The 27,086-nt window shown below is 42.4% G+C and overlaps 2 protein-coding genes across 6 annotated transcripts; one reads left to right on the forward strand and one right to left on the reverse strand.

Annotated features, from left to right (window-relative positions):
- Positions 1–592: 592 nt before the first annotated feature.
- EIF2AK1 (eukaryotic translation initiation factor 2 alpha kinase 1) lies at positions 593–27,086 on the reverse strand. 5 transcript variants are annotated; one of them, XM_025043108.1, is made up of 17 exons: positions 26,906–27,084; positions 21,996–22,154; positions 19,350–19,483; positions 18,928–18,999; positions 18,243–18,280; positions 17,451–17,550; positions 16,928–17,008; positions 16,181–16,280; positions 15,629–15,686; positions 15,028–15,349; positions 13,746–13,857; positions 12,877–12,996; positions 10,590–10,690; positions 4,810–4,924; positions 4,516–4,598; positions 3,027–3,260; positions 593–883 (listed from the first exon to the last, which is right to left on the reverse strand). In XM_025043108.1, the coding sequence occupies exons 1-17, from the start codon at positions 27,021–27,023 to the stop codon at positions 734–736; spliced, it is 2,097 nt and encodes a 698-aa protein (XP_024898876.1). In that variant the 5' UTR covers positions 27,024–27,084; the 3' UTR covers positions 593–733. The 5 variants fall into 5 exon arrangements, with proteins under 5 accessions (XP_024898876.1, XP_024898878.1, XP_015440717.1 ...); XM_025043110.1 differs by lacking the exon at positions 3,027–3,260 and having other exon boundaries at positions 26,906–27,086; XM_015585231.2 differs by lacking the exon at positions 18,928–18,999 and having other exon boundaries at positions 26,906–27,082.
- On the forward strand, positions 5,393–9,882 carry ANKRD61 (ankyrin repeat domain 61). The gene is made up of 3 exons (XM_015585233.2): positions 5,393–6,375; positions 7,283–7,377; positions 8,937–9,882. The coding sequence occupies exons 1-3, from the start codon at positions 6,160–6,162 to the stop codon at positions 9,880–9,882; spliced, it is 1,257 nt and encodes a 418-aa protein (XP_015440719.1). The 5' UTR covers positions 5,393–6,159.

Below are 27,086 nucleotides of genomic sequence, written 5' to 3' on the forward strand. Positions count from 1 at the left end.
GTAAGGAGGACACCAGGGGGACAGTGCACGAGCACCGACAATCAGCTACTTTGGGATCATTTGGGAGCAAGAAGTACAAAGCTTCGAAAGGGCATGATTCTGGACTGACGTCAAGGTGAAGGTGGAGAGCACGGAAGTGGGCTGGATGGTGGGCACTGATAGGAAGCTGAAGTTCTAGCTTGGAGGCGGCAGGGAGCCAGTGGAACCTTTGAGCCAGGGCATGAACTGAGGCGTCTTTCTAGTGACTGACTGGCAGCAATGTGAAAGAGAAAAAAATGGCAGCTGTCAACAGTCCAGTGAGTGCAGGCCCAGGTGTGGGCAGTGACGGGGTGTGGGGTATGCTTAGATTCCTGTAGTAGAAGCTTCTAGAGGAGGACTTGGTGGTCAACAGACAGAATTCAAAGGGAAAAAATGAATTGAGGATTTTTAAACTTAGCCTGAGACCAGATGGACAGAAATATTAAGAAATCCAGGAAGAAGAGCTTGTGGGATAGGACAAGGGAAACAGCAAAACGGGTTTAGTTTAGAGCAGTCTAAAATTCAAAAACGCTAGATCATAAAGGAACTAGTTAAGGAAAAGGCAGTTGAGGGGTACTTTTACAAACTCACTTTAATAGGTCACGTACGAGCTAACTAAGTACAATTAAGTATTCCACCACCTATATCCTGATAAAGTTTAAAAAAATACATTCCAGTTGACTTTAGCTTAAAAGAGTGGAGTCCACTTTCATATTTATGGCACCTGATTAAGGCCAGGCGGGCTCACCCCATTTGTCATGTCCTCCTTAACCCCTCTGTCCTGAGAAAGGAGGCTTAGCTGCTTCTTTAGTTCTTCGATTTCTTTTTCTTGCTCTAGTATCTTCATCTGTAGGGTGAGATTCACCTGTAAAAAAATTTTAAGCTCCGTTAAAATGGCTTCCTTTTAAATATACAGGCATGCCTCACTTAGCACAGTTCCAATATGCATGGATCCCAGATATCAAAGCTTAGGGAAATAAACGTGGTTCGAGTGTCAGTCACCACGGTATAGTAAAGAAACGCTTTAGTCTATAAGACACTGAATAACCGACACGTCACGATCCGGGACCAGTCACATTACTTCTGTTGGTCATTGGTCACTATACACCTGTTAGTTCACACACAGGCAATGTAGTTGTGCTGCCTCGTCTCCCAGTGATAAACTCAAGTGACATTTTTAAAAAATGGACAACTGAAAGGGAACTGGCCAACAAAGATGGCAGCGCAGCAAACAAAAGTGGAAATGCTGGGTGTGAAAATCCAATCAACTGGAAATAGTGTCACAGAAGAAACAGCTGACATGGAAATGCTAACCCTGCCGCCACTACACAGATGGGGTGGGTAGCCACAGGACAGTAAAGGTGACCTGTCAACAGAAGGGATGCAAGGGATGAAGAAAGTGATACCAGCAAAAATACTTCTCAAAGGAACTCAGATTTTATAACACCGAGAGTGCAAAGGATGCTGGAAGCCGATGCGAAACCAGAGAGGAGTGTGACAAGTCACCACCCGAGAGGTACTCGCTCCGTCCCCAAGCTGAAGGCAGGCACTGCTCACACCACCCTTGAAGCGCTTTGACTCTCAGCAACAGCGCGCTGAATGTTAGTTGTACAGTTTTCTTACGTCCACATACATCCATAACCGACACTAAGAGTTTTAATGTTGTTAGAAACGTTTTGAGAGGTCACAGAATAATCGTGACTTGCCCCACTGATTATTAAGCGTGGCCTGAGCTTTGCACGGTCGTTTTTACGGTCCTCCACTGCGTAAAGCGAGAACTGCCTGTACGTACGCGGTTTATCTATATGGCTATGTACAGGTTATTTTATAAAAAGTTCCACAAGACAGGAGAAACCTTTATCATAAACACCAAGTACCTGGTCTCTAACAGCTACCTTAACTGTGATCTCATTGGAGGAGATCACATAATCACGTCTGCCATTTCAAAAGACTCAGAGTACTCCACCTACCTGTTTACTGTTCAGGCTAGTAAAAAATTCACTGTTTTACTTGAAAATTAATAAGTCTTAAATAGAAGACAGTCAACTAAAGTTACCACAAGAGGTTCCCACACCAGTGGGCACCGGAATCGCGTTGAGTTTCTGCTCAGGCGGGCCGCTGCCCCGTCTCCCCGAGATTGCCTCGCTAGGTGGGGGGCAGGGGAAGGGCCCAAGAAGTCTATCCAGTCCCGGGGATTTCATGCTGCTGGCCTGGAGGGTACAGGTGAGGACCACTGAGTTCATGCCACCCTGCTCCAACGGGGCCCACGTAAATCACAGGGGCTTTGAAAGATGCAGATGCCGACTCTGTGTCCGGGGTGGATCCCAGGACCCCATGTTTCTAATGAGCCTCCAGATCCACTGCTCCGAAGGCCACACTGTGAGTAGCAAAGCACTACAGAATCTGTGGCCACATCTTTGAAGGACCTTTTGTTAATGCCCAGAAAGTTTATGGAAGAACAGAATGCATGAAATTGTGTTTCCAGGACATGTAGACTGGACATCATACTTGGCACTGTAACGACGTGCCAAGGAGGAGGAAGAGGATGGGATGGGACGTCACAGGATGGAACACCAGAATCACACGCTCGAATGCTGAAGGCCTCAGACTGGCTAAGGCGGTCTCTGCCACCGCTGCTCCAATGCCCCCTGGGAATTACTGCTGACTTTTACCCTTTGCTACGGTCCCTTTTCAAGGGTAGGCACATTACGATAATTTATGAAAGGTTACATGCCACAGTTGAAAAGGAGAACAAAAAGCTTTTGGCTTAGTGAGAGAAGCCTAGAAACTCGAGCCTGTCATTTTTAGAGTAGAAGTCGGCGATGGTCATCTTGCCCACTGGGACTATGAAAACAAGTGTGCTACTGGGGATGCCGAGAATGGGTTCAAATACTTTGTTTCCATAAATCACTCTAAGCTCTACTGTTCTGCATGAAATAGGATTCACCATGTAAACAAATTCATTTTAAGCTTCATATTTTCCCTAGCATTAAAAAAAATGTACATACACTTCCAGAGCTTTGGAAGAGTTCGCTTTGTAGCAGCTGCAGAGCAGACGGTCTCTGGGATGCGTTCTTTCTGGTCAGCTGCTGGATGTACTTGGCCTGCACCGGACATCTTTTACTGAGGGACTCGGGTATCTGACCTGTTCTTACACCCGTGAGAACTTGTGCTCGCTCCATTTCCGTTCCGAAGGGCTGAAAGAGCTCTAGCAGGATCACACCCAAGCTATACATATCCGACTGGAAAAGGGGGAGCAGGAGGGCACTTTAGTCATGAAACACAAAGTGAGTGAGCATAACAGTTCCACCGCAGTGCAAACACAACAGGATTTGTAAGAAAGGACGATCTGTACAGTGAAGAGAACCCAGCGGGCTGGCTCATCTCTCACAGAGGCAATTATCTACCAGCCAGGTCTACTGCTCCGAGTGAGAGGTGACAGGTACTGCCACAAGGCCCACCTCTTTAATACCAAACGGGTTCACTGCACCAAGGACTGATGGCCAGGTGAGAGCAGGGATAACCCCACTATCCACGGCAGTCACTACCACACGCCTGACTCCACCACTCCTTGAAAGCCCAGGCGTGGCACAGCCAGAGAAACGCAAGCTCACATGGGCTGGTGCAGCTACAGAGGGGTCACAAGAGTGTCCTGGGGCCTACCCCAGTCTCGCCTCTTCCTCTATTCATGGTAAAACATTCTTGGTAAAGTTTAAAAACGCTGCACAAAATCTGTGTTACTTTTCCTAAAAACAGTTTTTTTAAGGAGGTCTTTACTAGACAGGATTTTAGGAGTGGCCATGGTTTTTTTCTGGCAGCTCTTTCCCAATCACTGAAAGAAGAATGATTTTTTTTTTTTGCGAGGCAACCCTTGGTTGACCTCACAGATTGCAAGGACCTTGTCAGCTTACAATCCCTTATTTTTTACTTTTTACACCTACAGCATCTAGTGTACACCATCCTAGGTGGTCTCCCGTCCAAGTACTAACCAGGCCCGACCCTGCTTAGCTTCCGAGATAAGACTTGTTCGGGGTGGCATGGCTGTAGACAGGCTTTCCTTTTGAGAAAAGGATTTACTTAACATTCCCTCAAGGAACAATGTGAATTAAAACTGGTATCTTCATCCTACTTCAAAGGGAGTCAAGTGGCACTTCCCTGTAGCATTATTTAGCATTTCTTTAAGCTTAACAACAGAAGGATGAAATCTGAAAATAGGCCTCTATGAAGCCCAGCTTCCTGGGGTGAACAGTGACGTTGCAAAAACAATTTGTTAACCACCGATTTAGAAAGAATAAAGTAGCTTAAAAAGCAATGCAGTCAGATTCAGCTGAAAAGTGAGGCTTCCTATTATGGCCGTTTGCTGTAACAGATGACCCGCAGAACTATTATCTCTAAAAAACACCTCCACGTAGGAACTCCCACTGCATTTATTGTACTTTTGGTTACTTACCACTGCAGAGTAAGTCTAATAAAAAGGTAAGAAGTAAAAAATACTACCTTGGCATCATACTCAGATCCTTCCAACTGTTCGGGCGAGGCGTACAGACAAGTACCCACTCTGGAGGTATGTGTTGGGGTTCCTACAATTCAAAAAGCTAGATATTAAACACTGCCGCATTACCAAGGTCGACATGAAAGAAGCAGGCACCGTAGCTCCCAAGGGAATGACAAATGTTTTCCGTCTTACCTCTGCTATGAAATCTTTACAATTCCCTTTAGGTATTGACACCTTATTCTTTAATAAAAAAATAAAATAAAAAATAAACCACAACAACCACTCTAAACACTTACTCTTCCCATTCCTGTTGGTCCAGCCTATGTTCGTCTGGATGATGTCCGTGCAGGCCAGACCAAAGTCTCCTATTTTCACTTGCTGATCGGGGCCATGAAGAAAAATATTTCTGGGCTATGAACAAACAGAACAAGTCAATTTCTTAAAACAAAAAGTAAAAATGTGTGGGTGTTAAAAGAGTTTTCGACTCAGGTGCAAGTAGCCCCTCAAACATTAAAAAATCAGAGCAGTGGTTCTCAAACTAAAGAAAACTCAGTGTCCACGCCATCCCCAAACCAAGCACGTAGAGACTCCTGGGCTACATGCATTCATCGGTGTCACATAGCAACATGGGTTATTCCGAACCTGAGGACCACTAACGGAACGTGCTTAGACACGAGTGCCCCTCAACTGTTACTGGACACCGGATTCCAGCGCAGCTTTTAAAACCACTGTCTCGTCTACGGCCATGCCACTCTAAACGTGCCCAATTCTGGCTGATCTCGGAAGCTAAGGCTGATCTCGGAAGCTAAGCAGGGTCGGGCCTGGTTAGTACTTGGATGGGAGACTACCTAGAAAGACCAGGTGCTGCAGGTGTAAAAAAAAATAAAAAAATAAATAAGGGATTGTAAGCTGACAAGATCCTTGCAATCTGTGATGTCAATCAAAGGTTGCCTCGCCTAAAAATAAAATAAAAAAAAAATAAAAACCACTGTCTTCACCAACAAGTCAAAGACTTTGATTTTTTTTAAATGAAAAAATACTTCATTTTTTAAGCTCCCAGATGATTCTTATACATTAGCCAGGCTGGGAATGACTAGTCGCATGATGAGGGTGCACACTTACTCCATTTAAGCAACCACCACAGCTCAAAACGACCCCCAGTGGAACTATTCCTGAGTCAGTGAATAACTACGCCTACACTGTGTGTGTGGGGCGGGGGGGGGGTGCGGTGTCCCACTAAAATCTAAAAAATATTTAGGTTAAAAGTTGGGTTTACTTACTTTAAATGTAATTTTTTAATGTTTTTTTGTTTTAATGTACAAACTCCTCTGTTTGAGCTTTGTTATTCTTTTGATCTATAGCTGAATAGATAAAGAAAACAGGAAGAATCTTATGTGTAAAAGGACAATTTGGATATGTTTTTGCGATTGAGTAGAAAAGTCCTAAAAACTGTGCTTGTATTTGGCATCACAAAGTTAGAAAAAGTTCGGCTCTAATGCAAAAATGAAGCATGTTCACCGACACAATCCTCAACAATTCTAGAATAGTTCTAGAACTGAACCAAAGGAATCATCAACAGACTGAAACCGACCAGTTCCATCACGAGTTCCCCTGGCGGCTTCGGTCCTCGCTCTTAGGGTTTCCTCATGGGAAACGTAACCGAGAGAGGCTCCAGGGAGCTGGTCGCTGACGGTGGCAAGTTGTTGGAAGAAGGCCCACATGTGGCACTCCACACTAAGCTCTACGACGCCATCATGAGAGAGGACTGCGCCGTCATCCAGGCACTGCTCCGAAGCCACCCCGTCAACCAGCCCGTGACCGTCCCCGCCAGCCCTACCAACTGCAGATTACTTCTGAACCAGGTACTCTCTTGGCTTTTAGAAAAGAGTCACGTGGTACTTCAGCAGGCACACACCCCTGGTTCCTGTGAACTCATTACACCGCCTCGCTGCCCCTGCTGTGCTCAAGGCTGGGCAGTACATCTCAGGCACACCGCAATCCAGAGCAGGGTTCCCTTCCGGTTGGCACTCAAAGTCACGAGAGAAAAGACGAGAGCACGTGCAGTTGGAGGAACACTGACGTCAGCATCACAGAAATCCCCACCATGACCACACATCCCCGTGACGGCATTAGTTTCTCCCTTCTACATATACTTTTCCTTTATCTAAATGTTTATACAGTGATCATTACCTTTATAAGTACTTTTTTTTTTCAAAAAGTCACCCTCTTCTTTGCCCCGCCCCCTTCCCTTATCTTGCTGTAATGCCACAAGAGCCACTGCTTAGTTTTTGAAGAACTGGCATAAACAGCTCTGCTAATCACACAGAACATTTGCTGCGTCATCTCCAAAACTCTCAACGTGTAGGTTTTACTACTGATACTATGACTTTTACAAAATCTTAAAAAAGCACAAAGCCTACTTGACAATCACTCTGTGGGTTAACTTAAGGACTAAGTGGCTTAACAGCAATTACCATTAATTTTACACTATGAGCTCTTGACAAGGATCAACTTTCAAAAGTATAAGTTATTTCTTGGCCTTGGTAAATTTGCATTTACATAACACACAGATTTCATCATATAAAATTCACTGGTTTGAGGTCATTTAAAACAGGCAAAAGAAAAGATTTTTCAATGCACATACCAGAAAAATACTGAACCGAGATACTAAATCCACTTATTTCCTTTGAAATGGCAAGTGAACACAACTATTACGTCTAACTGCATGAGGCTACTTATGACGACCTCGGGTTTTTTCCCTCCAAGCAGACGCAGTCCATCATCCCCATTCACCTGGCTGCCGAATACCACAAGCCACAAAGTCTGCACTGTTTGTTAGAACACGGCGCTGACCCAGAAATCAGGTAAGCTAACTCAACAGGCGACCGCTTCTAAATGGGGATATCCATGAGTCAGATGTTACTTTTCCCAGTAATGCCTGGACTTGTCCGCTCTTCACGGGTTGTGGACTACAAATCATCATGTTTTGAATGAACCAATTTCTTTACTGACTAAATAAGATACTCTGAAAAGAGGGAAAAATGCAAGAACACAAATCAGTCACACCACTTATGGCATCCTGAATTTAGTTAAGCGCTCAGCAATGCTGTTATGGAAGATCCATTAAGTCCTGCTCACAGCACTCAGGGAGCGTAAAAACCTACGTTAGAAATGAAAACTAAAACAGGCAACAGATTTTTATTACCACCCTCCACTAGAAGGTATGCTTCATGGAAGAGGTTTCTCTTGCGCACCAATGTACCCTCACCACCTAAACCAATGCCTGACGTTCGTACGTGCTCAGCACTATCTGAATGAATGGAAGAATCACACGGTATAAAAATTATAACCTCTTGCACCCCAACGTTAAAAGAAAGTTAAGCCCCAAATCTTTGCCACTCTCCAGAAGAGCCCACCTGACCTGGCCTTGCTCTCGCCTCTCCCCGCACATGCACACACACCGCACACGCACACAGCCCGCGCACACGCACGCACCCATCCGCCAGCTTGGCAGGTCCTCTCGCAACCTTTCCGGGACTGGACCATCGTCACGAACTCGCCCATCCTCCTCAGGGTTCCCCAGCACACTCCTTCCTACCTCAAGCCACGGGCCGTCCCTGGGTCAGACTTTCTAGAACTCTGCCCATCTGCGAGTCACCTAGTTGTTTGTTTCATGCCTGCCACACCAGACCGCAAGGCCTGCTGAGGCACGGGCTTCTTGCTATTTTGGCACAGCCCTAGCACGGGCCTCACCAAGTTTGATTTCTGTGGAGCAGTGTTTATAATCAATCTTCCCCCTTTCTCTGTCAAAAGAAAGGAATTTTGGAGGCGCACCTGAGATTTCAGGAAAGGAGTAAGTAGATGAGGACCAAGCTGTGAGACAGAGTGGGAAGGAAGAGAAACTTGCTTCCCTCACTGCAAGGTGACTGCGGGTCTCCAGCCTCAACCCTGCCCTCTGTTCTGCCCCCACACATGAGTGAACACACGTGTCAGGTAGAGGAGCAGATGCGAGCCACTGACTGAGTCGGGAGGCCTTCTGGCCCTTCGAGGCTCACTTCTGTGCGAACACCAGATCGCACTCAAGTCCACACAATTTTACTGAATGGCTAACTCAGCTGAGCCCTGCGTGAGTGGCTCAACGCAGCCCTGAAGAAGCCACAGACCTAGCAGGAGTGACAAAGTAGAAACGAGTTGCTAGAGAAAGGTAGGCCCCTCCATGCTGTGATGCAGACCACCTTGTCTGCCCAAAACGCTGGGATATCCTGAGAATTTAAACAGCAGTGCAGATTTGCAAACACTTCTTTACAGTAATTAAGGGGGATGACTTTAAACTGAAATACATGTTGCTTTCTTAAGCAGTAACTCTTTGCGTAGAGCCCTTACCATTGCGAGCTGAATGTAACCGTGACCGCTGCCTTTCCAGGGACACGAGGGGCCTCACTACCCTGCACCTGATGCTGCTGCACTGGCCGATCACTTCTACCACGTGGACGAAGCCGGGCAACAGAATCCAAAGGCTCCTGACAGATATTCAGGACAACGCCACGGCGTGTCTCCGTGTTCTGTGTGAGCACGGGGCTCAAGTGAATGCTCGCGTGGACAACAGCAACAAGCATTCGCCCCTCCACCTGGCCATCACGTATGGGACCTACCCAGTTCTCTCCATTTTAGCTCAAAACGGTGCCCATGTCAACGCTATCAATGAATCCAGCATGACACCCCTCCACATGGCTGCAGATATACTGAATAAGGAGATGATAGAAACACTCATTGCCTGTGGCGCAAACGTCAACTGCATCGTTTCGTCGACTGGGAACACGGCCCTTAAGCTGGCGGTGTGTACTGCGTCGAGCAAAGCGGGCCGCCTGCTGGCGGCAGGGCTGGGCTGCATCCGGCTGCTGCTGACCCACGGGGCCAAAGTAAACGCCCAGGACCATGAGGGCCAAACAGCCATCCACGAGGCGTGTTTCGGAGGCAGAGAGGCGATAATCCACCTCTTGCTTGAATTTGAAGCAAATGTTAATATCTTAACGAGAAACGGGGAGTCTCCGATGTACATGTACCTTCAGCGCAGCTCCAATATAAGAGACACGGCCCTCCTCGCCAAGCTCCTCTACCGCTCCTACCCGCTGAGGCTGACCAATCACCAAGGAATTCTCCCGGCAGGAATCATGCTACCAGAATTCCACCTCTTAAGGGAGACCCTAATCAAGTTATCCCAAAAACCCTTATCCCTAGAAGATATCTGTAAAAGAAGCATCAGAAATATTTACGGTGAGAGATACAAACAACACGTGAAACGCCTTCTCCCGGTGAAGATGTGGAACTCCGTGTACGGTTGTCATGACTTAGCTTGCCTCTTGAAATGAGACCTCAAATTTTCACAGTGCCCAAGAATTTCGGTAACTTCAATCGCATGTTCTGGCTAGACGTGTACCCAGAAAATACTTAACCCATCGCCTTATTTCTCTCCAGTGTACAAACTACTGGTCCTTAAACCTTTTTTAAAAAGTAAAATGATTTGCATATTCGCTTTTCGTTCCTAAATATTCTTTTAAATGCATTTACCATGATTTAATTTTTGTCTAAAATGGAAGCATGTTAATTTAAAACTCTCAGCCAAAGAAGCAAATATATTTTCTCTTTCTCTTGAGAGTGTCTTTTGTGGATAAAAATTGGAATAGTCATTATAGATTTTTAAGACAGAAAAAAAAAAAAATTCCCATATTAAATTTCCTTTAAGACGGATAATTATAGAAACAGATTGTACCTCTAAGGCTGAAATAATAGATGAGTATTCTGTCAGCATTAAATACATTTAGCATCATCAATTATAGTAGTACTAACAGACACTTACTATCTGAAAACAGCGAGAATTTTCAAATGTCCAAAGATTACTGTTTTTAAATTCAATCTAAAGTTTTCATGTTCTGGATCTACATACAGTGATTTTTATGAAAGTAATCACATCTTTCTAAGTAAATGAATGATGACACAGGATCCCATTTAATTCAAAGAACCGACACCAAGTCATCCCTGATAAGAATCTTTCAATGATTTCATCTCTCCCACTTACCTTCAAATCTCTGTGTACTATTCCCATGTTATGTATGTAAAATACACCTTCCACCAATTCTTGAAAAATTTTTGTTGCAACACTGGCCATAACATAGGGACCTGGAGTGAAAAAAAAAAAGTTTTATTTCTCTAATTTTTTTTTTTTTTTACTGATTATGTTAACATCTAAATATGTTCAATATAATTCCAAACACATTAACATCTGATATCTACACAACATTCAGATTTTCAACGGACTCAATGCTCCAAATGGTTGAAACCTAGAAACTGGGGAGCAGGGAGGGCTCCCAGCCAGCAAGCGAGCCATCACAAACTGGTGCCCAACAGTCAATGGACATTGTCACCAGAGAGAGGACCTCTCATTTCACATGGCTCCCCCATATTCACTACTTTGTAAACAGTTCTCAGGCATCAGGTGGCTAGATTAAATTATGTTTAAGTTCTTTTCAACCTCTGACATCCTGGGGTTTAATGCTAATAAATCTGGAATCCTGGCCCACTGTGGATTGAGGACATTATTACAAATAATGGAATAAGAAGATAAATTATGTGAGCCCAAGGGGTGAGCTTCATTATCTGAAATGCACATTTTCCAAAAGTGACTAGCAGAAGAAGTATATAGGGAAAAAAATGAATTAATTTATATGTTAATATGGTAACGTAACATGTGAACTTAAGAAGGTGGCGGTTTTATAGGACCAAAAACAAAATTTGATAAAAAAAAAAAATCCTGGAGTTTTTCCAGCCAAATAAGTTTAGTAATAAAGTAGAAACATACTGACTCCTCTGTCATTTTAAATCATAAACCTATTGCTGACCTTCAAGCGCAAGAACGCTACCTGCCCCCTCCTTCTCCCTGAAGGAGCCCACGTGGCTCTGCAGCTCGAACCTGCTCCACACTGTCCTCACACCAGCTAGCATGTAACTTAGGGACCTCAAGCACCTGAGAGACAGAAAAGTGTGTGTGTGTGTGTGTAAAAGCAATGGTTCCACACAAGTATGTCTGCTACAGCTGCCCTCACGCCGAAGGGACCAACCTCCCTCCTATGGAGAAACGCAAGGCAGGCTTTCGAACTCCCCAGCTATTGAGAATGGCCATCTTCCTTCGTCTCTCATACAGTTCCCACCTAACCCACGCCACACATCCAAACGGCTGGCAACCTAGAGCCAGTAACCACACACGACACCAGTTTGCCTTCACTCGGTGCCACAGCCTTTAGCCTCACTGCTTTAATCCCCTTAAAACAGGGATGACCCACGTATCACAGGTGAGGAAACGGACTGAGGGCGGTCACTGGCTCGCCCCTAACCTTACACCTGGCGAATGAATATTAGAGCCGCGTCCAAATCCAGGTCCACCACTCACGGGACTAGCAGAATGATTAACGTAAAATACAAGTGACATAAGGCTATCTGCACTGCACCGTGCTGGAATACGACAAAGTTAAAACGTTTTAAAACGTTTTGTGAAGACAAATAAACATCGTGCTAGCAGTAGCATCATACACATCCTGCCCTCACTGCTCCGACAGGCTGTCTGTGTGGATGGTACAGGGTTTCCAACCCATGCCATGAGGGCCTCCTCTCCCACGCGGGTTACAGGACAACCACACACACAACTTAGACCATTCTCCTTTTCAGACACTGGCAGAGCAGGGCTCACGCAGTAGGAGACCACCTCACAGGGCGCTGAAGAACCCCCCGACCTGCCACGAGTGAACTGAGCAGCCTGACACATCCTAGTCATGCGGTAACCAGAAGCACAGGGGTGTCGAGGAGCTGCTGGAGGGAGACGCCATGTTTCTATCTCCAATGGAAGCTAACCTGAGACTTTGAGATTAACGGACCTATATTTTAGACCAAATAAAGGGTTACAGCATCATCACGAGTGAACAGCAAATGAGTCATGATCTGTATTTCACTGAATCTACTTAAAATCAGGTCACTCATATCCTCTATTTTGATAATCGAATTCAGTGAATTCCGACTTTGGCCACACATTAGAATCTACAAGAGAACTTTCAAAAAAAACCAAAGGCCAACCCTCTCCAAGACCAATTATATAAGAATCAGTGGTGTGGTCCCAGACGATAACCTTTTAAAAATTAAATTTTAATTTTTAGAACAATTTTAGGTTTACCGAAAAATCAGAAGACAGTAGAGTCCCCACTTAGCGCACACCCAGTTACCCCTGCTCCTAATACCTTCATCAATATGGTACAGCTGTCACAACGAAAGCACGAATATTGATATAAGTCCTCAGTTAAGATTTCCATAGTTTTTACCTAATGCCCTTTTTCTGTTCCAGGATTCTGTCCAGGACACCATATTACATTTAGTTGCCATGTCTCTTGAGGCTCCTCTGGTCTGTGAGTGTTTCTCAGACTTTTCCTGCTTATGATGACCTTGACAGTTGTGAGAAGTACTGGTCAGGTATTTTGAAGACTGTCCCTCGACTGGGATTTGTCTGTTTTCCTCATGATTAGACTGGGGCTATGGGTTTTGAGAAGGAAGACTACAGAGGTGCTTTCTCCACGCCTCATCAAGGGCACACGCTAGCGACTTGAGTTTCACTGTTGATGTTGACCTTGATCACTAGCTGAGGTGTTTGTCAGGTTTCTCCACCATCTTCTTTATTGACATCTTTTTAAAAGTTCCTCAAGTGATTCAAATATGCAGCCCAAGTTGAGAACCATATTTTAAAAATATTAACCTAACAATATTTCTAGAGGATATACAACTTCAGGAAGAGGAAGGAATTCGGACCCTGATGAGACAAACTTTTGAGTGCATACCTTTCTACAAGGGTTTCTTTAAAGATTTTTTTTTTTGGTAGGAGTACCATATTTTCAGGTTAAAAAAATAAAACAAGTATTTAAATTTCTTCTTTAAAAAAATTTTTAAAGACCGTTTCCACCCCAAATTATTCATCTAAATTCTAGCATGACTGTTTAAATATCAACAAATTACGTATCTATCAGAGAAAATTTCCATATACCTATTTGTTTTTGAAAAATGTTGAAATGAGCATAACTGTCTCTTTGGTTTAAAAAAGCAATTCTTTCCCCCCGAACTAAAGCACGTGGAGGCAGAAGGATGCAGGTCCTACAGTGTATTTCCCAGGCCAGTACTTACAGACCCACGTGGCACTTACATGCTGATTCATCCACACACTCCCGGCTCCGCCTGTTTCTCTCCACAATCCAGTCCCACAGCGAGAGCTCACACAGCTGCATCTGGATGTGCAGCATCAGGTGGTACTGCACCTAGGGGGCGACACCACACCGGCTCTCATCTGCGCACAATTTGCTCACATTATCCATTTGGTCAACAAACACTTGCCTACTCTAAGCCAAGCATTGGCCTAAGTAATGAGAACAGAGACAAGAGACACAGGCCTGCCCAAGACACCCAAAGTCCAATGATGGAGATGGGCAAGTAACGCAGTACTTGAAACGCTGTGTCATAATCCGAGTGGGTAGCAGCAGGACCACTGGCATGAGACCAGCGTCAAAGGGCAGACGCTCTGAGATGGGCCTGAAACTGTTTGGTCTGCTCACTACATAAAGTTTTCGAAGCTAAGGTCAAGCATCAAAAAATGGCTACATGGGATTCTGCGTCTCTGTGGATACCCCTAAGTATACACACACTTTGGTTGGCTTCACATTGTATGTAATAACTTGTTCATGGAAAAGAAAAACAAAAATTAAGCTCACTGTGGCCCATTCATTAGGCATCCAGGACAATTTTCTGAATGTATTAAAGAGAAATAAAACTATTCCGGTTAAAAGTCTCCCAAACTGAACGCGTCTGTATTCAGGTGGACCTGTTCAAGGTTTTGTTTCAAAAAAAAAATCCACACAGAGCCACACATTCCTGGTAACGAGAACTAATTCTGCGTGTACACACACAGTTCTGTAATCCACCGTGACAGGTCACGTGCAGACGCTGTTCATGTTCAAGTTTTCTTAACGATACTCAACGCTGCTGAGGGTACGTGGGAGTCTCACCAGCGTGTTAGCCTAACCCTCCATAAGAGTACCCCAAAAACTGACCTGGTAATCCTACTCGGACTCTCACTAAAGCCATGTTCCAAAATGTGGAAACTCTGCATAAATATATTTTTATAGCACAACTCTACCTATACAACAAAAACAGAAGGTGCATGACGATTTCAACTCCAGGGGACGTGTGTGAGAATATCCAAGGGACGAGAAGACCCAGTCAAAAAAGGATGAGCAGGAGTTAATGACACGAAGGACGGAAGACAAAGGCCGTTTGTCAAGGGAGAACACGGAGACAAGAGCCTGGACACAGAGCAGGAGAGCTAGGGCAGAAAGAGGGAGGAGTCCAGGGAGGGGTCAGCTGAGAAGGCCATATCTGATCAATGATTATGGGTAAACATTAAATCGGTAGGTTCTGAGAAAGCCATCTACCTCTGTCTGCCCCAACCAGTTTAAGTTTTCTTCGGAAGATTCCTCAGTGGAGTTCTCTTCTAAGTCTGAATTAAGCCTAACTGGCAGCTGATTCTCAACAATCGAACTGGATGACAAACCAGCCAAGTCGTTTCCTTGGGGCTCAATGGATGTCTCAAATTCATCGGCATCTCCTGTGACTAAACTGGTGGTATAGTTCACCAATCTGTTATTCTCATTTTCAGGGCCAGGTTCTGCTAAGGATTTTTCTTTTTCTGAGGTGAACTCAGCAAAGATAATGGATGAGCTGTTACTTTCTTCATGTTTAACATCATGTTGATCTCTGGAGAAAAAAACAATAAAGATAAAAATCAATGTCAAAAAAATTTACTCGATTGTTCCTTAAGTCTTTGAGTCTTACTGGTAAACTTCTAAAAGAAAAAATGGCATCAAATCTGTCTAGTAGCCACATTTATTTAAAATACTGGCCGGAAATATCTGAGGAGAATAAACATTTTGTAATGAAAATAAGCAAAAGGAAGTCTAAAACGCTCCTGGGCTCCTAATGCAGGTTTGACAGTAGGTTCTGTCTACCCTGTAAAGTCCATACCAGTCCACATACCTGTCGTCCTCCTGGGTGGAGATCACTTTCAGAGATGGCAACTGAATAGAAATTCTATCTGTTGGAACAAAAACAAAAACAAATCATCAAGCAGCTCGATTTTTCTAATGCACAGTCAAAGCCAGAGCTAAAATATACAAATAATACCAAATGAGATAAGTCTAAAAATGTCATGACCTTCTAGCCAAACACAACAAACTTAGTCAAATGGCTGGGACGTTTTAGAAACCATAAAGCAGAGCAGTGGCACTCTGGGGTGTCAGCAAACTCTCTGTGCAGGCCCTGTGGGACTCTGCTGTTGTAACAACAGCTACGGACCACACGTATGAATGAGCCTGTGTTCTCATAAACTACTCGTTGAAACTGAAATGCTAAATTTCATAAAATTTTCACAAAATATTCTTCCTTTTGATTCCTTTTAACTATTCAAAAATGTAAAAAAAAAAAAATTCTCAGCTTATAGGATACGCAAAACCAGTGGAAGGCCCCATTTGGCCCATGGGCCAAAGTCGGCCAAACCTTCAGTTCCATCACCCCGAGCTTTCCGCTCACCTTGTGGCCGGGCCACGTGAACGTGCTCTATCCAAGCGGTGTGATAGCCCACGATGTTGGGATGCTGCAGACCCGCCAGCACCTTCACTTCACGAAGGACCTGTGGAGGAACCATACTTAGATCCGGCTTTTACTGGCAATTTGTTAAGTGTTCATGGTATCAAATACGACTTGTTCCAGAGCAAAACAGTAGAAACCCCTCTGTACAAGCCATCGAAACTGCGTTAAAATAATGGGAATATTTTTGTGAGACAAATGCAATTGTTACAGCAACAAAACTTAGAAGTAGATAGCACTTTATATTTTGCACAGTTCATTTATAACCATTCTCCTGTAAGTCAGTCCAGTCTGCAGTGTGTATAAAAACATGGTTGTCACCACTATTTCAAGGGCGGGAGACAGAAGTGGCTTAGAGGACTAGGTCATTTACCCAGGACCACACAGCATGTCAGGGAGAAGACCGGGACCTGAACTGAGCTCATGCTTTTTCTTAACAGGCTGTACGGTACATGAATAATTTACTTAAAAAATCAATTTCCCCAGCAATGACCCTGAAATGTGGTCAATCTGAAATGCCTATAAAAAATTAACTCAAAAATTTAGTTTTGATGTTTATTTTACTATAACCCATTCTGAGTAAACTGGAACTCCATAATGCCTAGTATTTGCCAAATACACACCCATACACACACCTCTTGTGAAAAATCTACTCGATTATTCAAAGTAAATAAATTTTGAAAACCATACCTTCATGCAATCTGTCTTAGTTGCTCCCTTAATCAGGATTTTTTTAATTGCATAATACTGACCATCTAATTTATTCCTGACCTAAAAAGTGGAGGAAAAGACAGAGTATATTGAGCCATTAAAGTCCAAAGGAATAAGAAAGTTCTTTTCACCTGAGCTTAGATAATCCAAACTATTCAAAGAGATAAAATTAAAGACATGTGTCGCCTTTTCTATGCCCAGGAAAGTCGGCGGTGGTTGTACAGGCCTCTGTAAGGCCCATAACACAGTAGCACAACCTTCCAGCAATGCATTTTTAATAAAATACAGAACAAACCCTCAAAGTTTCTAGAATCCACCTAAACCATGATTAGGAAAAAAATAAAACCTGCCCACTTCCCCGTAAATGACAAATCTTAATAAAAAGTAAACATACATGATTTCTAGAAATTTTCCTTCGACCATTTTAAATAACGATAATGAAAACAACTCTTCAAAATACATTTATTTAGCGTAGCGAGTCAAAAAGAATGCAGAAAACAACCTTGTATACTCTTCCGTATCCCCCTTTCCCTAAGATGGCAAGCTCTTCAAATTCATTTAAGTAACGTGAAGTCTGTGCTTCGAAGGCGGCTTCCCTTGATCTGAAAGTAAAATACAATCAGTCGATGTAAAAACATGAGAGCATCGACACGTTCCGGGTTCACTGCACTACTCATAACCAAAGCGCCTTTATCACTAAATTGTGCTAATTTGAAAAGGATGAGCTAAAATAAAATTTTTCATTCTCTGTGAAGAAAACATTTGCTAAGCAAATCGACAGTGTAATAAATATTAGCGAGGGGATTGTTCACCTAATTTTAAGTATTTTACCAGTAATTAGTTTTTGATGACTAACAGGCAGAGAAGCTAATTACTGGAGCTCAGTAATAAAGGTACTCAAATTTCTTAATGATCTGACAAGTTACAGATTTTAAATTAGCTTTTTCTTTTTTTTTTTTATATACTTCGCCCCGCCCCCAGCATTTCTTAAATATAGCTGAAATTCAATGGTTTTCCCTTGACAGAGACTGGGTATCAATACGTGAATTAAGGGTGGGGCTTATGAAATCCACTGTAAATGGGGGAAATGGGATCAAAAGAAGGGAAATGAGAAGTAAAGCGAATCTTGGAACAGTAATTAACTGCTGAGAACAAAGTTCTTAATTTTCATAAACTAGCCTAACTACATTATTTTTTAACCCCAAACAAATTTCTGATTAACTCAGGATTCTTAATCCTGACTTCTTTTGGATAGTTTAATCTTTACATAATCACAGAAGTATTTGATACATACCTGATCTTCTGAATATGAGAATTATCCTCACAAGGATCCTAAAATCAAAATTATTTTTAAAAGCATTTTGAGAATTTCATGGAATAAGGAATCTATCAAAATTCAATGTCATATTAATAGTCCCAAATGCTTAATCAACACTGAAAACAAAGACTCGACAGTTTTTTCAATATTACCTAAGCGTTTACCATTGAAAATATTTCTCTTAACCAAAAGATCACTACTAAAAACGTTACGTAGCCCAGTTATCCACTGACAAAGCTGAGAATGTGCCAAGATGCTCCAGCAGCAAATAATGTTTATTTTACCTTCACAATATATGCAGAAACTGACCACTTCTCCCACCTCCACTGCTACCACCATCTCTTCTCGCCTGCATGGTTGCACCTGTCTCCCTGCCCCTGCCCCTGCCCCTGCCCCCGTCGTCAGTCTATTCTCAACACAGTAGCTGGTGTGGTTCCATTAAGATGTGCCAGATTATGTCACTCCTCTGCTCAAAATCCTTCAGTGCTTCCCATTTTATTGAGTGAAAACCACAGACATTAAAATGGTCTCAAGATTGAAGTCCATCCGACCTTCTCGCTGCCCTGCTGCCCCACCTCTCCCCCACGCTCCCCTTGCCTCCTCGACTCCAGCTCCCCACATGCCAAGTGCACTGCTACCTGGGGCGTGACTGTGCCCTCACCTGGAGTGCTCTCCCTCCGGTATCCGCATGGCCCGTTCTCTCTACTTCAGCCTCAGGCCTTCCGTCGCCATCCTACTCAACATTCATGTTTTCTAAGCCCCTTCGCTTCCGGATGCTTCTCCTTACCACTTATCACAATCTAAAACCCCATTTATTTTTACAGATTTTTCTTTTTCTGTTTGCTCTTCAGAACAGAAGCTCTAAGAGGGCAGATATTCTATTTTGTTTACTGCTTGAATCCTAGAACCTACGCGAGAGCCTAACACATAATAGTCATTCAATAAATATGTGCTGAATAAATGAACTAAAGTTAACATTTTTATAAACCTGTATTATAATCAGGACTTCATGACACTTTAGAAAACAGTCCTCTTGAAATCAAAATGTTTCTGTCACATACAAAGTCCGTACTTCGTGCTTACCTGACGAACTCTTTCTTTGGCTGACCTCATTAAATGAGTAATGGCTCTGTTGTGATGCAGTCTCAATGAGCTAAACTCATCGCTACAGGTGAAAGAAGACAGCAGCCCCATTTTGATAAAGGTCTGACAGAGTACTAAAAAAAAAATATGGAAAACTATTCTTAGAAAGGCGACAATAAAAGAGCAATTTTAAAGAGTACCCTGTACATAAAGAGTAATAACAGCCGCTATAAGAAAAAGGTTACATGTACACACACATTACAACTTGAGGATTAATCCTCTACTGGCGCAGCGACAGCTGGTACACTCATTGATCAGGAGTCTATCTATAATTATTTCTCTGCCACTGAACGGTCATTGGTTTACCGTGACTGCTCAGTCAGTAAAGGACTAAGCGCCATCTTTGAAAAAGGCAGGGAAAAATGTAAACAGAGTGGTCTTCCCGCATTCGAACACATCACACTTTGCTGGCAGGCGCTGCGATAACAAAAGCAGAGTGGAAACAAATGATCAGAACGGACGACGAAGTGAATGTTAATTGTTGTTTTCTATTATGGATATCTTTCACCAACATAGTACAAGCGTGTGTGCGATGTGTGTACAGACCAAATACTGGGGGAAAATGAAGTCTGAAGTCACACCAGCGGGCTCCTCAATAAAAGGAGTTTCTACAGAAGTGCTTGGCTTCTACTCATTCAAGGAATACAGATCCATAAGGATATTTTTCTATAAGAAAACTCTGCATTTAAATTATCATCTCACTGAATCACATCAAAAACACTTAAAGAAACTTTAAAAGTTCAGTCACTTAAGAAATTCAAAAATATCTTAAAATCAGCAGCATGTCTAGATTACTTTAATTAGGAGTGAGATTATATTAAAATCATTATCATCTGCTTTTCTATACTGAGTCTGATACAATAATGACTAGCTACCAATACTTCAGAACCTACAGAACACGTATAACCCACCTCCCCACCACATATTCAGAAAATAATAAGTGTACACTGTACAAATAATATTCACAATTTTTCATGTCCCATCAAGCTCATCAAAATGATAATCCACCTTAAAGTAAAAGCATTACATTCCAAGATCACATTAAGGAAATCTATAGGTTTGAGGATTTCTAACACCGAACAAGACTTAGAAAGACTTTTTTGGTAGAACAAGATCCTTAGAACCTGTGGTTGGAGCTATTAAAGAAGGCACGATGGTCTCAGTCAGTGAGATGAACCAGAAACACCAGTCTATAATTCTGCTCACTTCTGTGCTCAAGTTTCTCATACAAATAATTATGGCAGGAATAAAAATAGAAATTTTCAACAACTGTGGTATAATAATAGATTTGGTCTCTGTCTCTAGTTCTTGGCACACAGCTCCTAAAACTCCTATAATTCCTAAGTGCTAGAGCTGCTTGGCGCATCATTTCTAAATTCCTAAGACCCCAGGAATCTCCAGAGTGATGAGTATCTATTCGGATGCTAATGAGGTGGCTGAGGTCCCCTAGAGAGCTTCAAGATGGAGGCTTGTCACCAGAAAGACCAAGCCAGTGATGAGAAGCTTGGAACTTTCAGCTCCACCTCCATTCTCTGGGGAGGGAAAGGGCTGGAGATTGAGTTTGTAATTGATCGTACCAATATGATGAAGCCTTCATAAAAATCCCTAAAATGCAGGGTTCAGAAAGCTTCTGGGTAGACATACTGACGTGCCAGGACGGTGACACACCCCGACTCCACGGGGACAGAAGCTCCTGCACTCTGGGCCCTACCAGACCTGACCCTATGAGTCTCTTCACAGGGCTGTTCGTTGTATCCGTTACATATCCTTTATTACATAGTAAACCTGTAAGCATAAGGTCTCCCTGAGTCCCCTAAGCCATTAAAGCAAGTTTTCAAACCTGAGGGAAGAGGGGATAGAGGATATCACAACTTATATCCAAGTCGGACACAAGTGTGGGTAACCTGAGGACCCCCAGGGACCTAGCACTTGCAACTGGCATCTGAAACAAGGGCTGTCTCGTGTGACCGAGCCCTTACGCTGTGGGATCCGACACTGGCTCCACGCAGACAGCGTCAGAATTGAACCAAATTGTAGGACACCCAGCTAGTAACGAAGAACTGGTCAGTGCAGGAAAAAAACCCACGTTTGGGTTAAAGGTACTTGGTGTGTAGAGAAAAAGTTTCCTATTTGACAACACAAAATGCTGCTGTTCCAGTGTCCGCTGGTCAAGGACTGGTTCAGACTGAACATCTGCAACCTCCATTTACCTCCTAACCGACTAAAGCAGAACGGATCTTCATCAATCACATGAATTATCAAGTTATAGATACAAATGAACTATCTTTTATTTACTTAAATATGCACAATTTTATGGTTATTAATCTTTTGACGCCCCATAATTATATTCATAAGGAGTTACTCAAAGCAAAACATAAAATGAATTTAAGAAATATAAACTAGGAAACTCCCTAGGAATACCAGGCGCTATAGGTATAAAAAAAAAAAAAAAGAAAGAAAAAGAAATATAAACTATTAACACTTATTTCAAATTTTTATAAACCTGCTGCTTCCCAGATCCATCGCATTAAATAACATAGTATTTTTACAAGTTTTATTCAGCAAGATTAATTTATTCTTACTAACATTTAAACACCTGTCTTGAACGAAGTGCGTTTGGTTCATGCACGTGGCTCAAGTGTTCCAGCAAAGAAACAAGCAATAGCTGGTTGGCAACTGCAAAAGGGAAACTCGGCTGTTGCTGGGGTCCTTGCAACACCTGCAGTTCTGCTGGAACATCGGATTCTAAAAAATTAAAAAAAGAAAAAATTGTAATAAATGGTAAACATATTTCATAATGATGAAACAGCCCATTCTAATTAATGAAACAAATTCTTTAAATTTAAAGAAATAAAAAAAATAACAGTTAAGCTGAGTGGGGTTAATCAAGACAGACTTTCTAGAATCTAGTTTTGAGATGAATTCTGGAGGTTGGAAGACTAGCAGAAAGATGCCATTGGAGGAAGGGAGAAAGTCTGGGTAGCAGTGATGTAGGCGAAGGTAGAAATAAATGAATGAATGAATGAATAGTCAGGCAAACAGGCAGGAACAGGAAGGCTTCCTTCCGCCGAGAGGACAGCCTAGACCCAGAAAGAAGCCTGGCTGGGGGAGGCAAGATGGGCGGAAACCTGGCTCTGAGCACATGCTATGTATGTACCAAGTGCTTTTTACACACAATCTCATTTAATCGTCACAAGACAGTGAGAGGTCAGTGTTACCATTCCCACTGCACAGATGAGGACACTGATCACACAGAGGGTAGGGAACTTGTAAGCAGGCAGATCAGAGCGACTCGCAAGTCCATCTTCCTCTTTCCATTACGTAAGACCAACCAGACAGACGAGTTGGAACTTACAGGTGAAGGTCGTAAGTTCTGTTTATTTACTACAGTGAACAGGCCAAAAACACAATGAAGGGAAAATATCTCAGTAAACTGTTCTGGAAACATGTAATAAGGAGCCTGGAAAGAGGCATGCAACAGTCAACAGGAGAGGTTAGGATGAGCTAGTAAAGGATGTCATAGAAACATGGAAGAAAGAAGAGGTCCCAGAGATATCAAGACAGACATGGACTGGCCAGCATTTAAAACACTAGGAATGGGGATGAAGGTGTGAATAAGTGGAAATTACTAAGGGGGGCTATTTGAGGAAAGATGAGACGCCTCAAAAACTCTCAATAACTGTTGACCAACTCAGTTAGAAATGCCTTGCAGAAACAGGGGCCGCATATCCTACACTTGCTAAAAATTGTCCTCATTTCAAATATTCTATTCCACTCTCCTCTGAGAACTACTAAAGGTCCTGGAAAAGCCAGTTTTCAAATCCAGACTTCATTCAGCAATTTCCTCTCTGACCTGCAGGTGGCTAAAAAAAGACCTGCATGTGTGCAGATGTGCTATGCATTTCGAATGAATACTTATAGTCAGAAAATGAGAAAGAAAAATAAAAAATGTGACCATGTAAAAACTTCTCTATATAAAGACATCTTAAAGTTAAAATATGAATTGCAAATTTAGATATAGCACATATCTGTACTATATATGACAAGAAAAAAAGGTAATAAAATTTATACAGAGCTCTCACAACCCGTTAAAAATGACGCACAATTAAAATTCAAGTAGCTTCAACGTAACTAGTAATGAAAGACATACATATAAAAACAACTACGGTACAGAGATTGCCATCAGATTGGTAACTACTTAGAGCCTGGAATATGTGGTATTGCTATGGGCACAGAAAAACAGACATTTTCAAACACAAGCGGGTAAAAGTGTTTGCAACCTTTGGCAATACACTGTAGAATTTAAAACGTGCAAACCTCTGACCCAGCACTTCTACTTTGGGAAATATATACCACGGAAATAAATAAATAAAGCACAACACATATACATACAAGATGTTCAATATGACGCTGTTTAGAATATTGAAAAAGTAGTAGATAAGTTATATCCATAAAACGGAATACCATGCAGCTGTTAAAAACGACAGTGTATACAAGAAGAACCAGAAATAGTCCATTAGCAAGTCAAAGCAGCAGGCTATAAAAAAAAAATACTAATGAAGGTGAGGTAAGATAGTTTCATACAAACCAATATAACCTTTCTAGTTATCATATTAGCAAAATGTATCAAAACCTTTTTTAAAAAAAATTTCTTTGACCCATCAAATTCTACTCTGTGGATCTGTTCTAAAGAAATCAGATACTAACGAAAATTTATATATATGATGTCAAACCCATTATAATTTCTAATGGCCAAAAAAAGGAAAACAAACCTATTTTCCAATAATAGAGCAAAAACTAAATAAATGATAATACAGAATGTGATAGTCTTAAAATATTTTAAAGGCTAATATATCACAAGAAAATGATAATAAATAACTTAGAAAGCAGAACATCGAATGTTTATCATATTAACACAATTTTTACATATATTTATTTCATAGCTGTTTAAATCTACACCCAAAAAGAATGGAAAGAAATAAACTGACAAACTATCCACTCCCTGTTTTCCATGATATACTGACAGAATCTGCGAAAGAAATGAAATTACAATGGACATGGCTGGCTGCTTGATCATTAGTACCTCGGGCATCTATCTACCTGGAATACAGCAGTTCTCAGTATCTGCAAATGAATACACCAAACTGTTAGCCGAGAGTTCTCTGGGATGTGAGTCCAAGTCACTCCCTTCTTTTCCCTTCTTTAAATTTTTGTGAATGATTCTCTACATTTCTATCTTATTTGGACAAAATCACAGAGAAATCTTTAATCCATTCATGATACTTCTGACAAATAGTTTTAAGTGCAAAATTCATCCAATGCATTGTCTCCAGCTACATCAAAATGTAAATAATCTGTGTAATGAAATTACGGTTTTTAAATTTTTCTTTTTCTATATTTTCAACATATCCTGGAATGTGAATTTTTAAAAAATGTACTGAATAGTTAACAGTGGTGAGAGTATGGTTAGGAGGGCTTCCTAGTAGTTCTTTATACTCATACTTTCCTATTCTCTACAATGAGAAAATTCTACATTTTAATGAGAAAAAATTTAAAAAATGGCTGGTCCGTGCAGTCAAATGAACCCAGTAGATCAAGAAAATGACAACTTTAATAGGCCAGCGGACAAACACTCACATGCAGGCAGGAGGAAAACTGAGAGGAAATGAAGCTGAAAGCTTCCCATCTCCCAGCTCTGGTCGAGAGCAGAAGAGGAAAGTGGCTGAAAGGAAAGATGACGTCAAGTCCTCTTTTAAAAGAGTAAGAATAAGAAATGAGATCTAGATCCTAGGTGAATTAGAGTCCCAGACTTCTGCCAAGTAGGAGGGGAGCAGACAAACAGGAAAGGGATCTCATAATTCAGACTCCTCAGGAAAAGATGATCCAAATGGTCCATTATCAAATTAAAGAGGAACCTGGAGGATTCATCTTCGGTAAAAATTCAGGAAAACTCGAGTCAGGTGAAAGAAAAATTAATGAGTCCCACAACGGGCTCCCTGTCGGCCTTCCTTCTACCGCCATTCCACAGAGGGGGAAAGACAGTGACTTTGATCAAAGGCTGATACTGGCTCTAGGAGAATCCCTACACAATAAACTGCAAAACACACGTTTTATAGTTACACTTAGGTTTCGAATGTTCTGACTCTTGTCATTAACGGGCAGAGTGACCTCACATCATACAGAAGACCTTGATAACCCATTTAGGTATTATTCTGTTTTCACATCTACTACAAATGAAACTACATTTTTCGCAGACCTTACTTTTCACATAAAAAGATAAATTATGTCTGGACACTCTGGACCTCTTTGGAAGAAAAGGCAGTATGTAAACAAGAGTATTATTAGTAACCTCGAAGGAAATTTTTAGAAGCTAATCTAAGATCACTCCCTTCAAGAATAATCTTCAGTTTGCAGAAAACCTTATCACTATGTTACAGAAAAGACAAGCTTGCGTGTTTATAGCTGGGACTTTTCCCATGACATAACACTTTATGTATTACAGAGCTACTGTAATAAATATGCCACCTTACGTATGGAAAAAAAATCAGTTTTTCCATTAAAAAAATTGTTACCTTGCAAATCTCTTGTTAATGGCCTAGTTATATTACCATCTTTTGTCTCCTTTAGGGTCAAAAATTATTAGTAGTATTGAGGACGAAGATCGAAGAATTTAAGAAATCAAACCTTTTCAACTCAGCTTGCGCTTTTAAATCTATTTCAACATGGATTTAATGTTTTATGCTTCGACTGAATGAGTATTCTCCGTAATTGTCCAATTCGACCTACCCTATAGTAAAAACCTCCCTGAATCATTTTTGACAGTGCAATTTTTAAAACTGCCAAAACAACTGGCTGCAATTAAAGAGCCTATTACACTTTCAATACTGGATACTTTGAACTGGTTAGAGTCAATGTTTTAAGAACCTCCCACTGCAAGTTGTTGAAGAACGTGACAGACTCTACGCATTTTCTTCCAGTAAACAAAAACCTCGAAAAAACCTGGGCATTTTTTTTTAAACCGAAGAGGATGATTTCCATACTGCCTCACTATGAGCAGTCTTGCTACCCTATCGAAGAAGACAAGAGAAGCTACAAATCAAAACTCAACCCAAACTGTCAGGCGCGAAGGATCTGCAAAGTCCCATTCTAGTAGCTTAAAAAGTTCATGCTCGTCTCCTGACAAAACCACAGGGCCTGGGAGCTGGAAAGCGGCCCGGGCAAGTCTTAGCACTTCGGAAGCCCGAAGTCCGCAGAGAGGAAACCAAAGAACAGAAATGTAAACAAACGAGCGCGATGCAGACACTCGTCTTCATAAAAGTTGACCTGACCCGAACGGGCCGCCCGCCGCCTCCCGCACTGCACCGCTGGGCCCCTGGCTCAAGCCCGGAATCTGCCCAGCTCCGGGGCGAACCTCGCTACTGCCCGACCCCCCCACCCCGGGAATGACGGCGGACAGGGGAAAGGGGAGGGCCGCCGCGGCACTCCGGGTCCCTCACCATCATATTTGGGGTCCGAGCCCTCGGCCGGGAAGTCGATGGCAGGCGGCGCAGGCAGAGCCCCAGCCGGGTCGCCCTCCGCCTCGCGCTCCCGGGCCCCAGAGCTGCCCCCCAGCATCGCCCGCCGCGCGCGCGGGCCGCAGCCCAACCCGCCCAACAGCCCAGCGCCGCCTCTGTCAGC

Source organism: Pteropus alecto, unplaced genomic scaffold, assembly GCF_000325575.1.
Source record: "Pteropus alecto unplaced genomic scaffold, ASM32557v1 scaffold40, whole genome shotgun sequence".
Classification (NCBI taxonomy): domain Eukaryota; kingdom Metazoa; phylum Chordata; class Mammalia; order Chiroptera; family Pteropodidae; genus Pteropus; species Pteropus alecto.

Excerpts from the sequence above, each read along its gene's own strand:
- ANKRD61 (XM_015585233.2), top strand. The coding sequence starts at position 6,160 with ATGGGAAACGTAACCGAGAGAGGCTCCAGGGAGCTGGTCGCTGACGGT. Across the intron at positions 6,376-7,282 it reads GCAGATTACTTCTGAACCAG|ACGCAGTCCATCATCCCCAT; the intron begins GTACTCTCTTGG and ends CCCTCCAAGCAG. Across the intron at positions 7,378-8,936 it reads GGCGCTGACCCAGAAATCAG|GGACACGAGGGGCCTCACTA; the intron begins GTAAGCTAACTC and ends CTGCCTTTCCAG.
- EIF2AK1 (XM_025043108.1), bottom strand. The coding sequence starts at position 27,023 with ATGCTGGGGGGCAGCTCTGGGGCCCGGGAGCGCGAGGCGGAGGGCGAC. Across the intron at positions 17,009-17,450 it reads GATACGGAAGAGTATACAAG|GTCAGGAATAAATTAGATGG; the intron begins GTTGTTTTCTGC and ends TCCACTTTTTAG. Across the intron at positions 10,691-12,876 it reads GAACAGAAAAAGGGCATTAG|GTCCCTATGTTATGGCCAGT; the intron begins GTAAAAACTATG and ends TTTTCACTCCAG.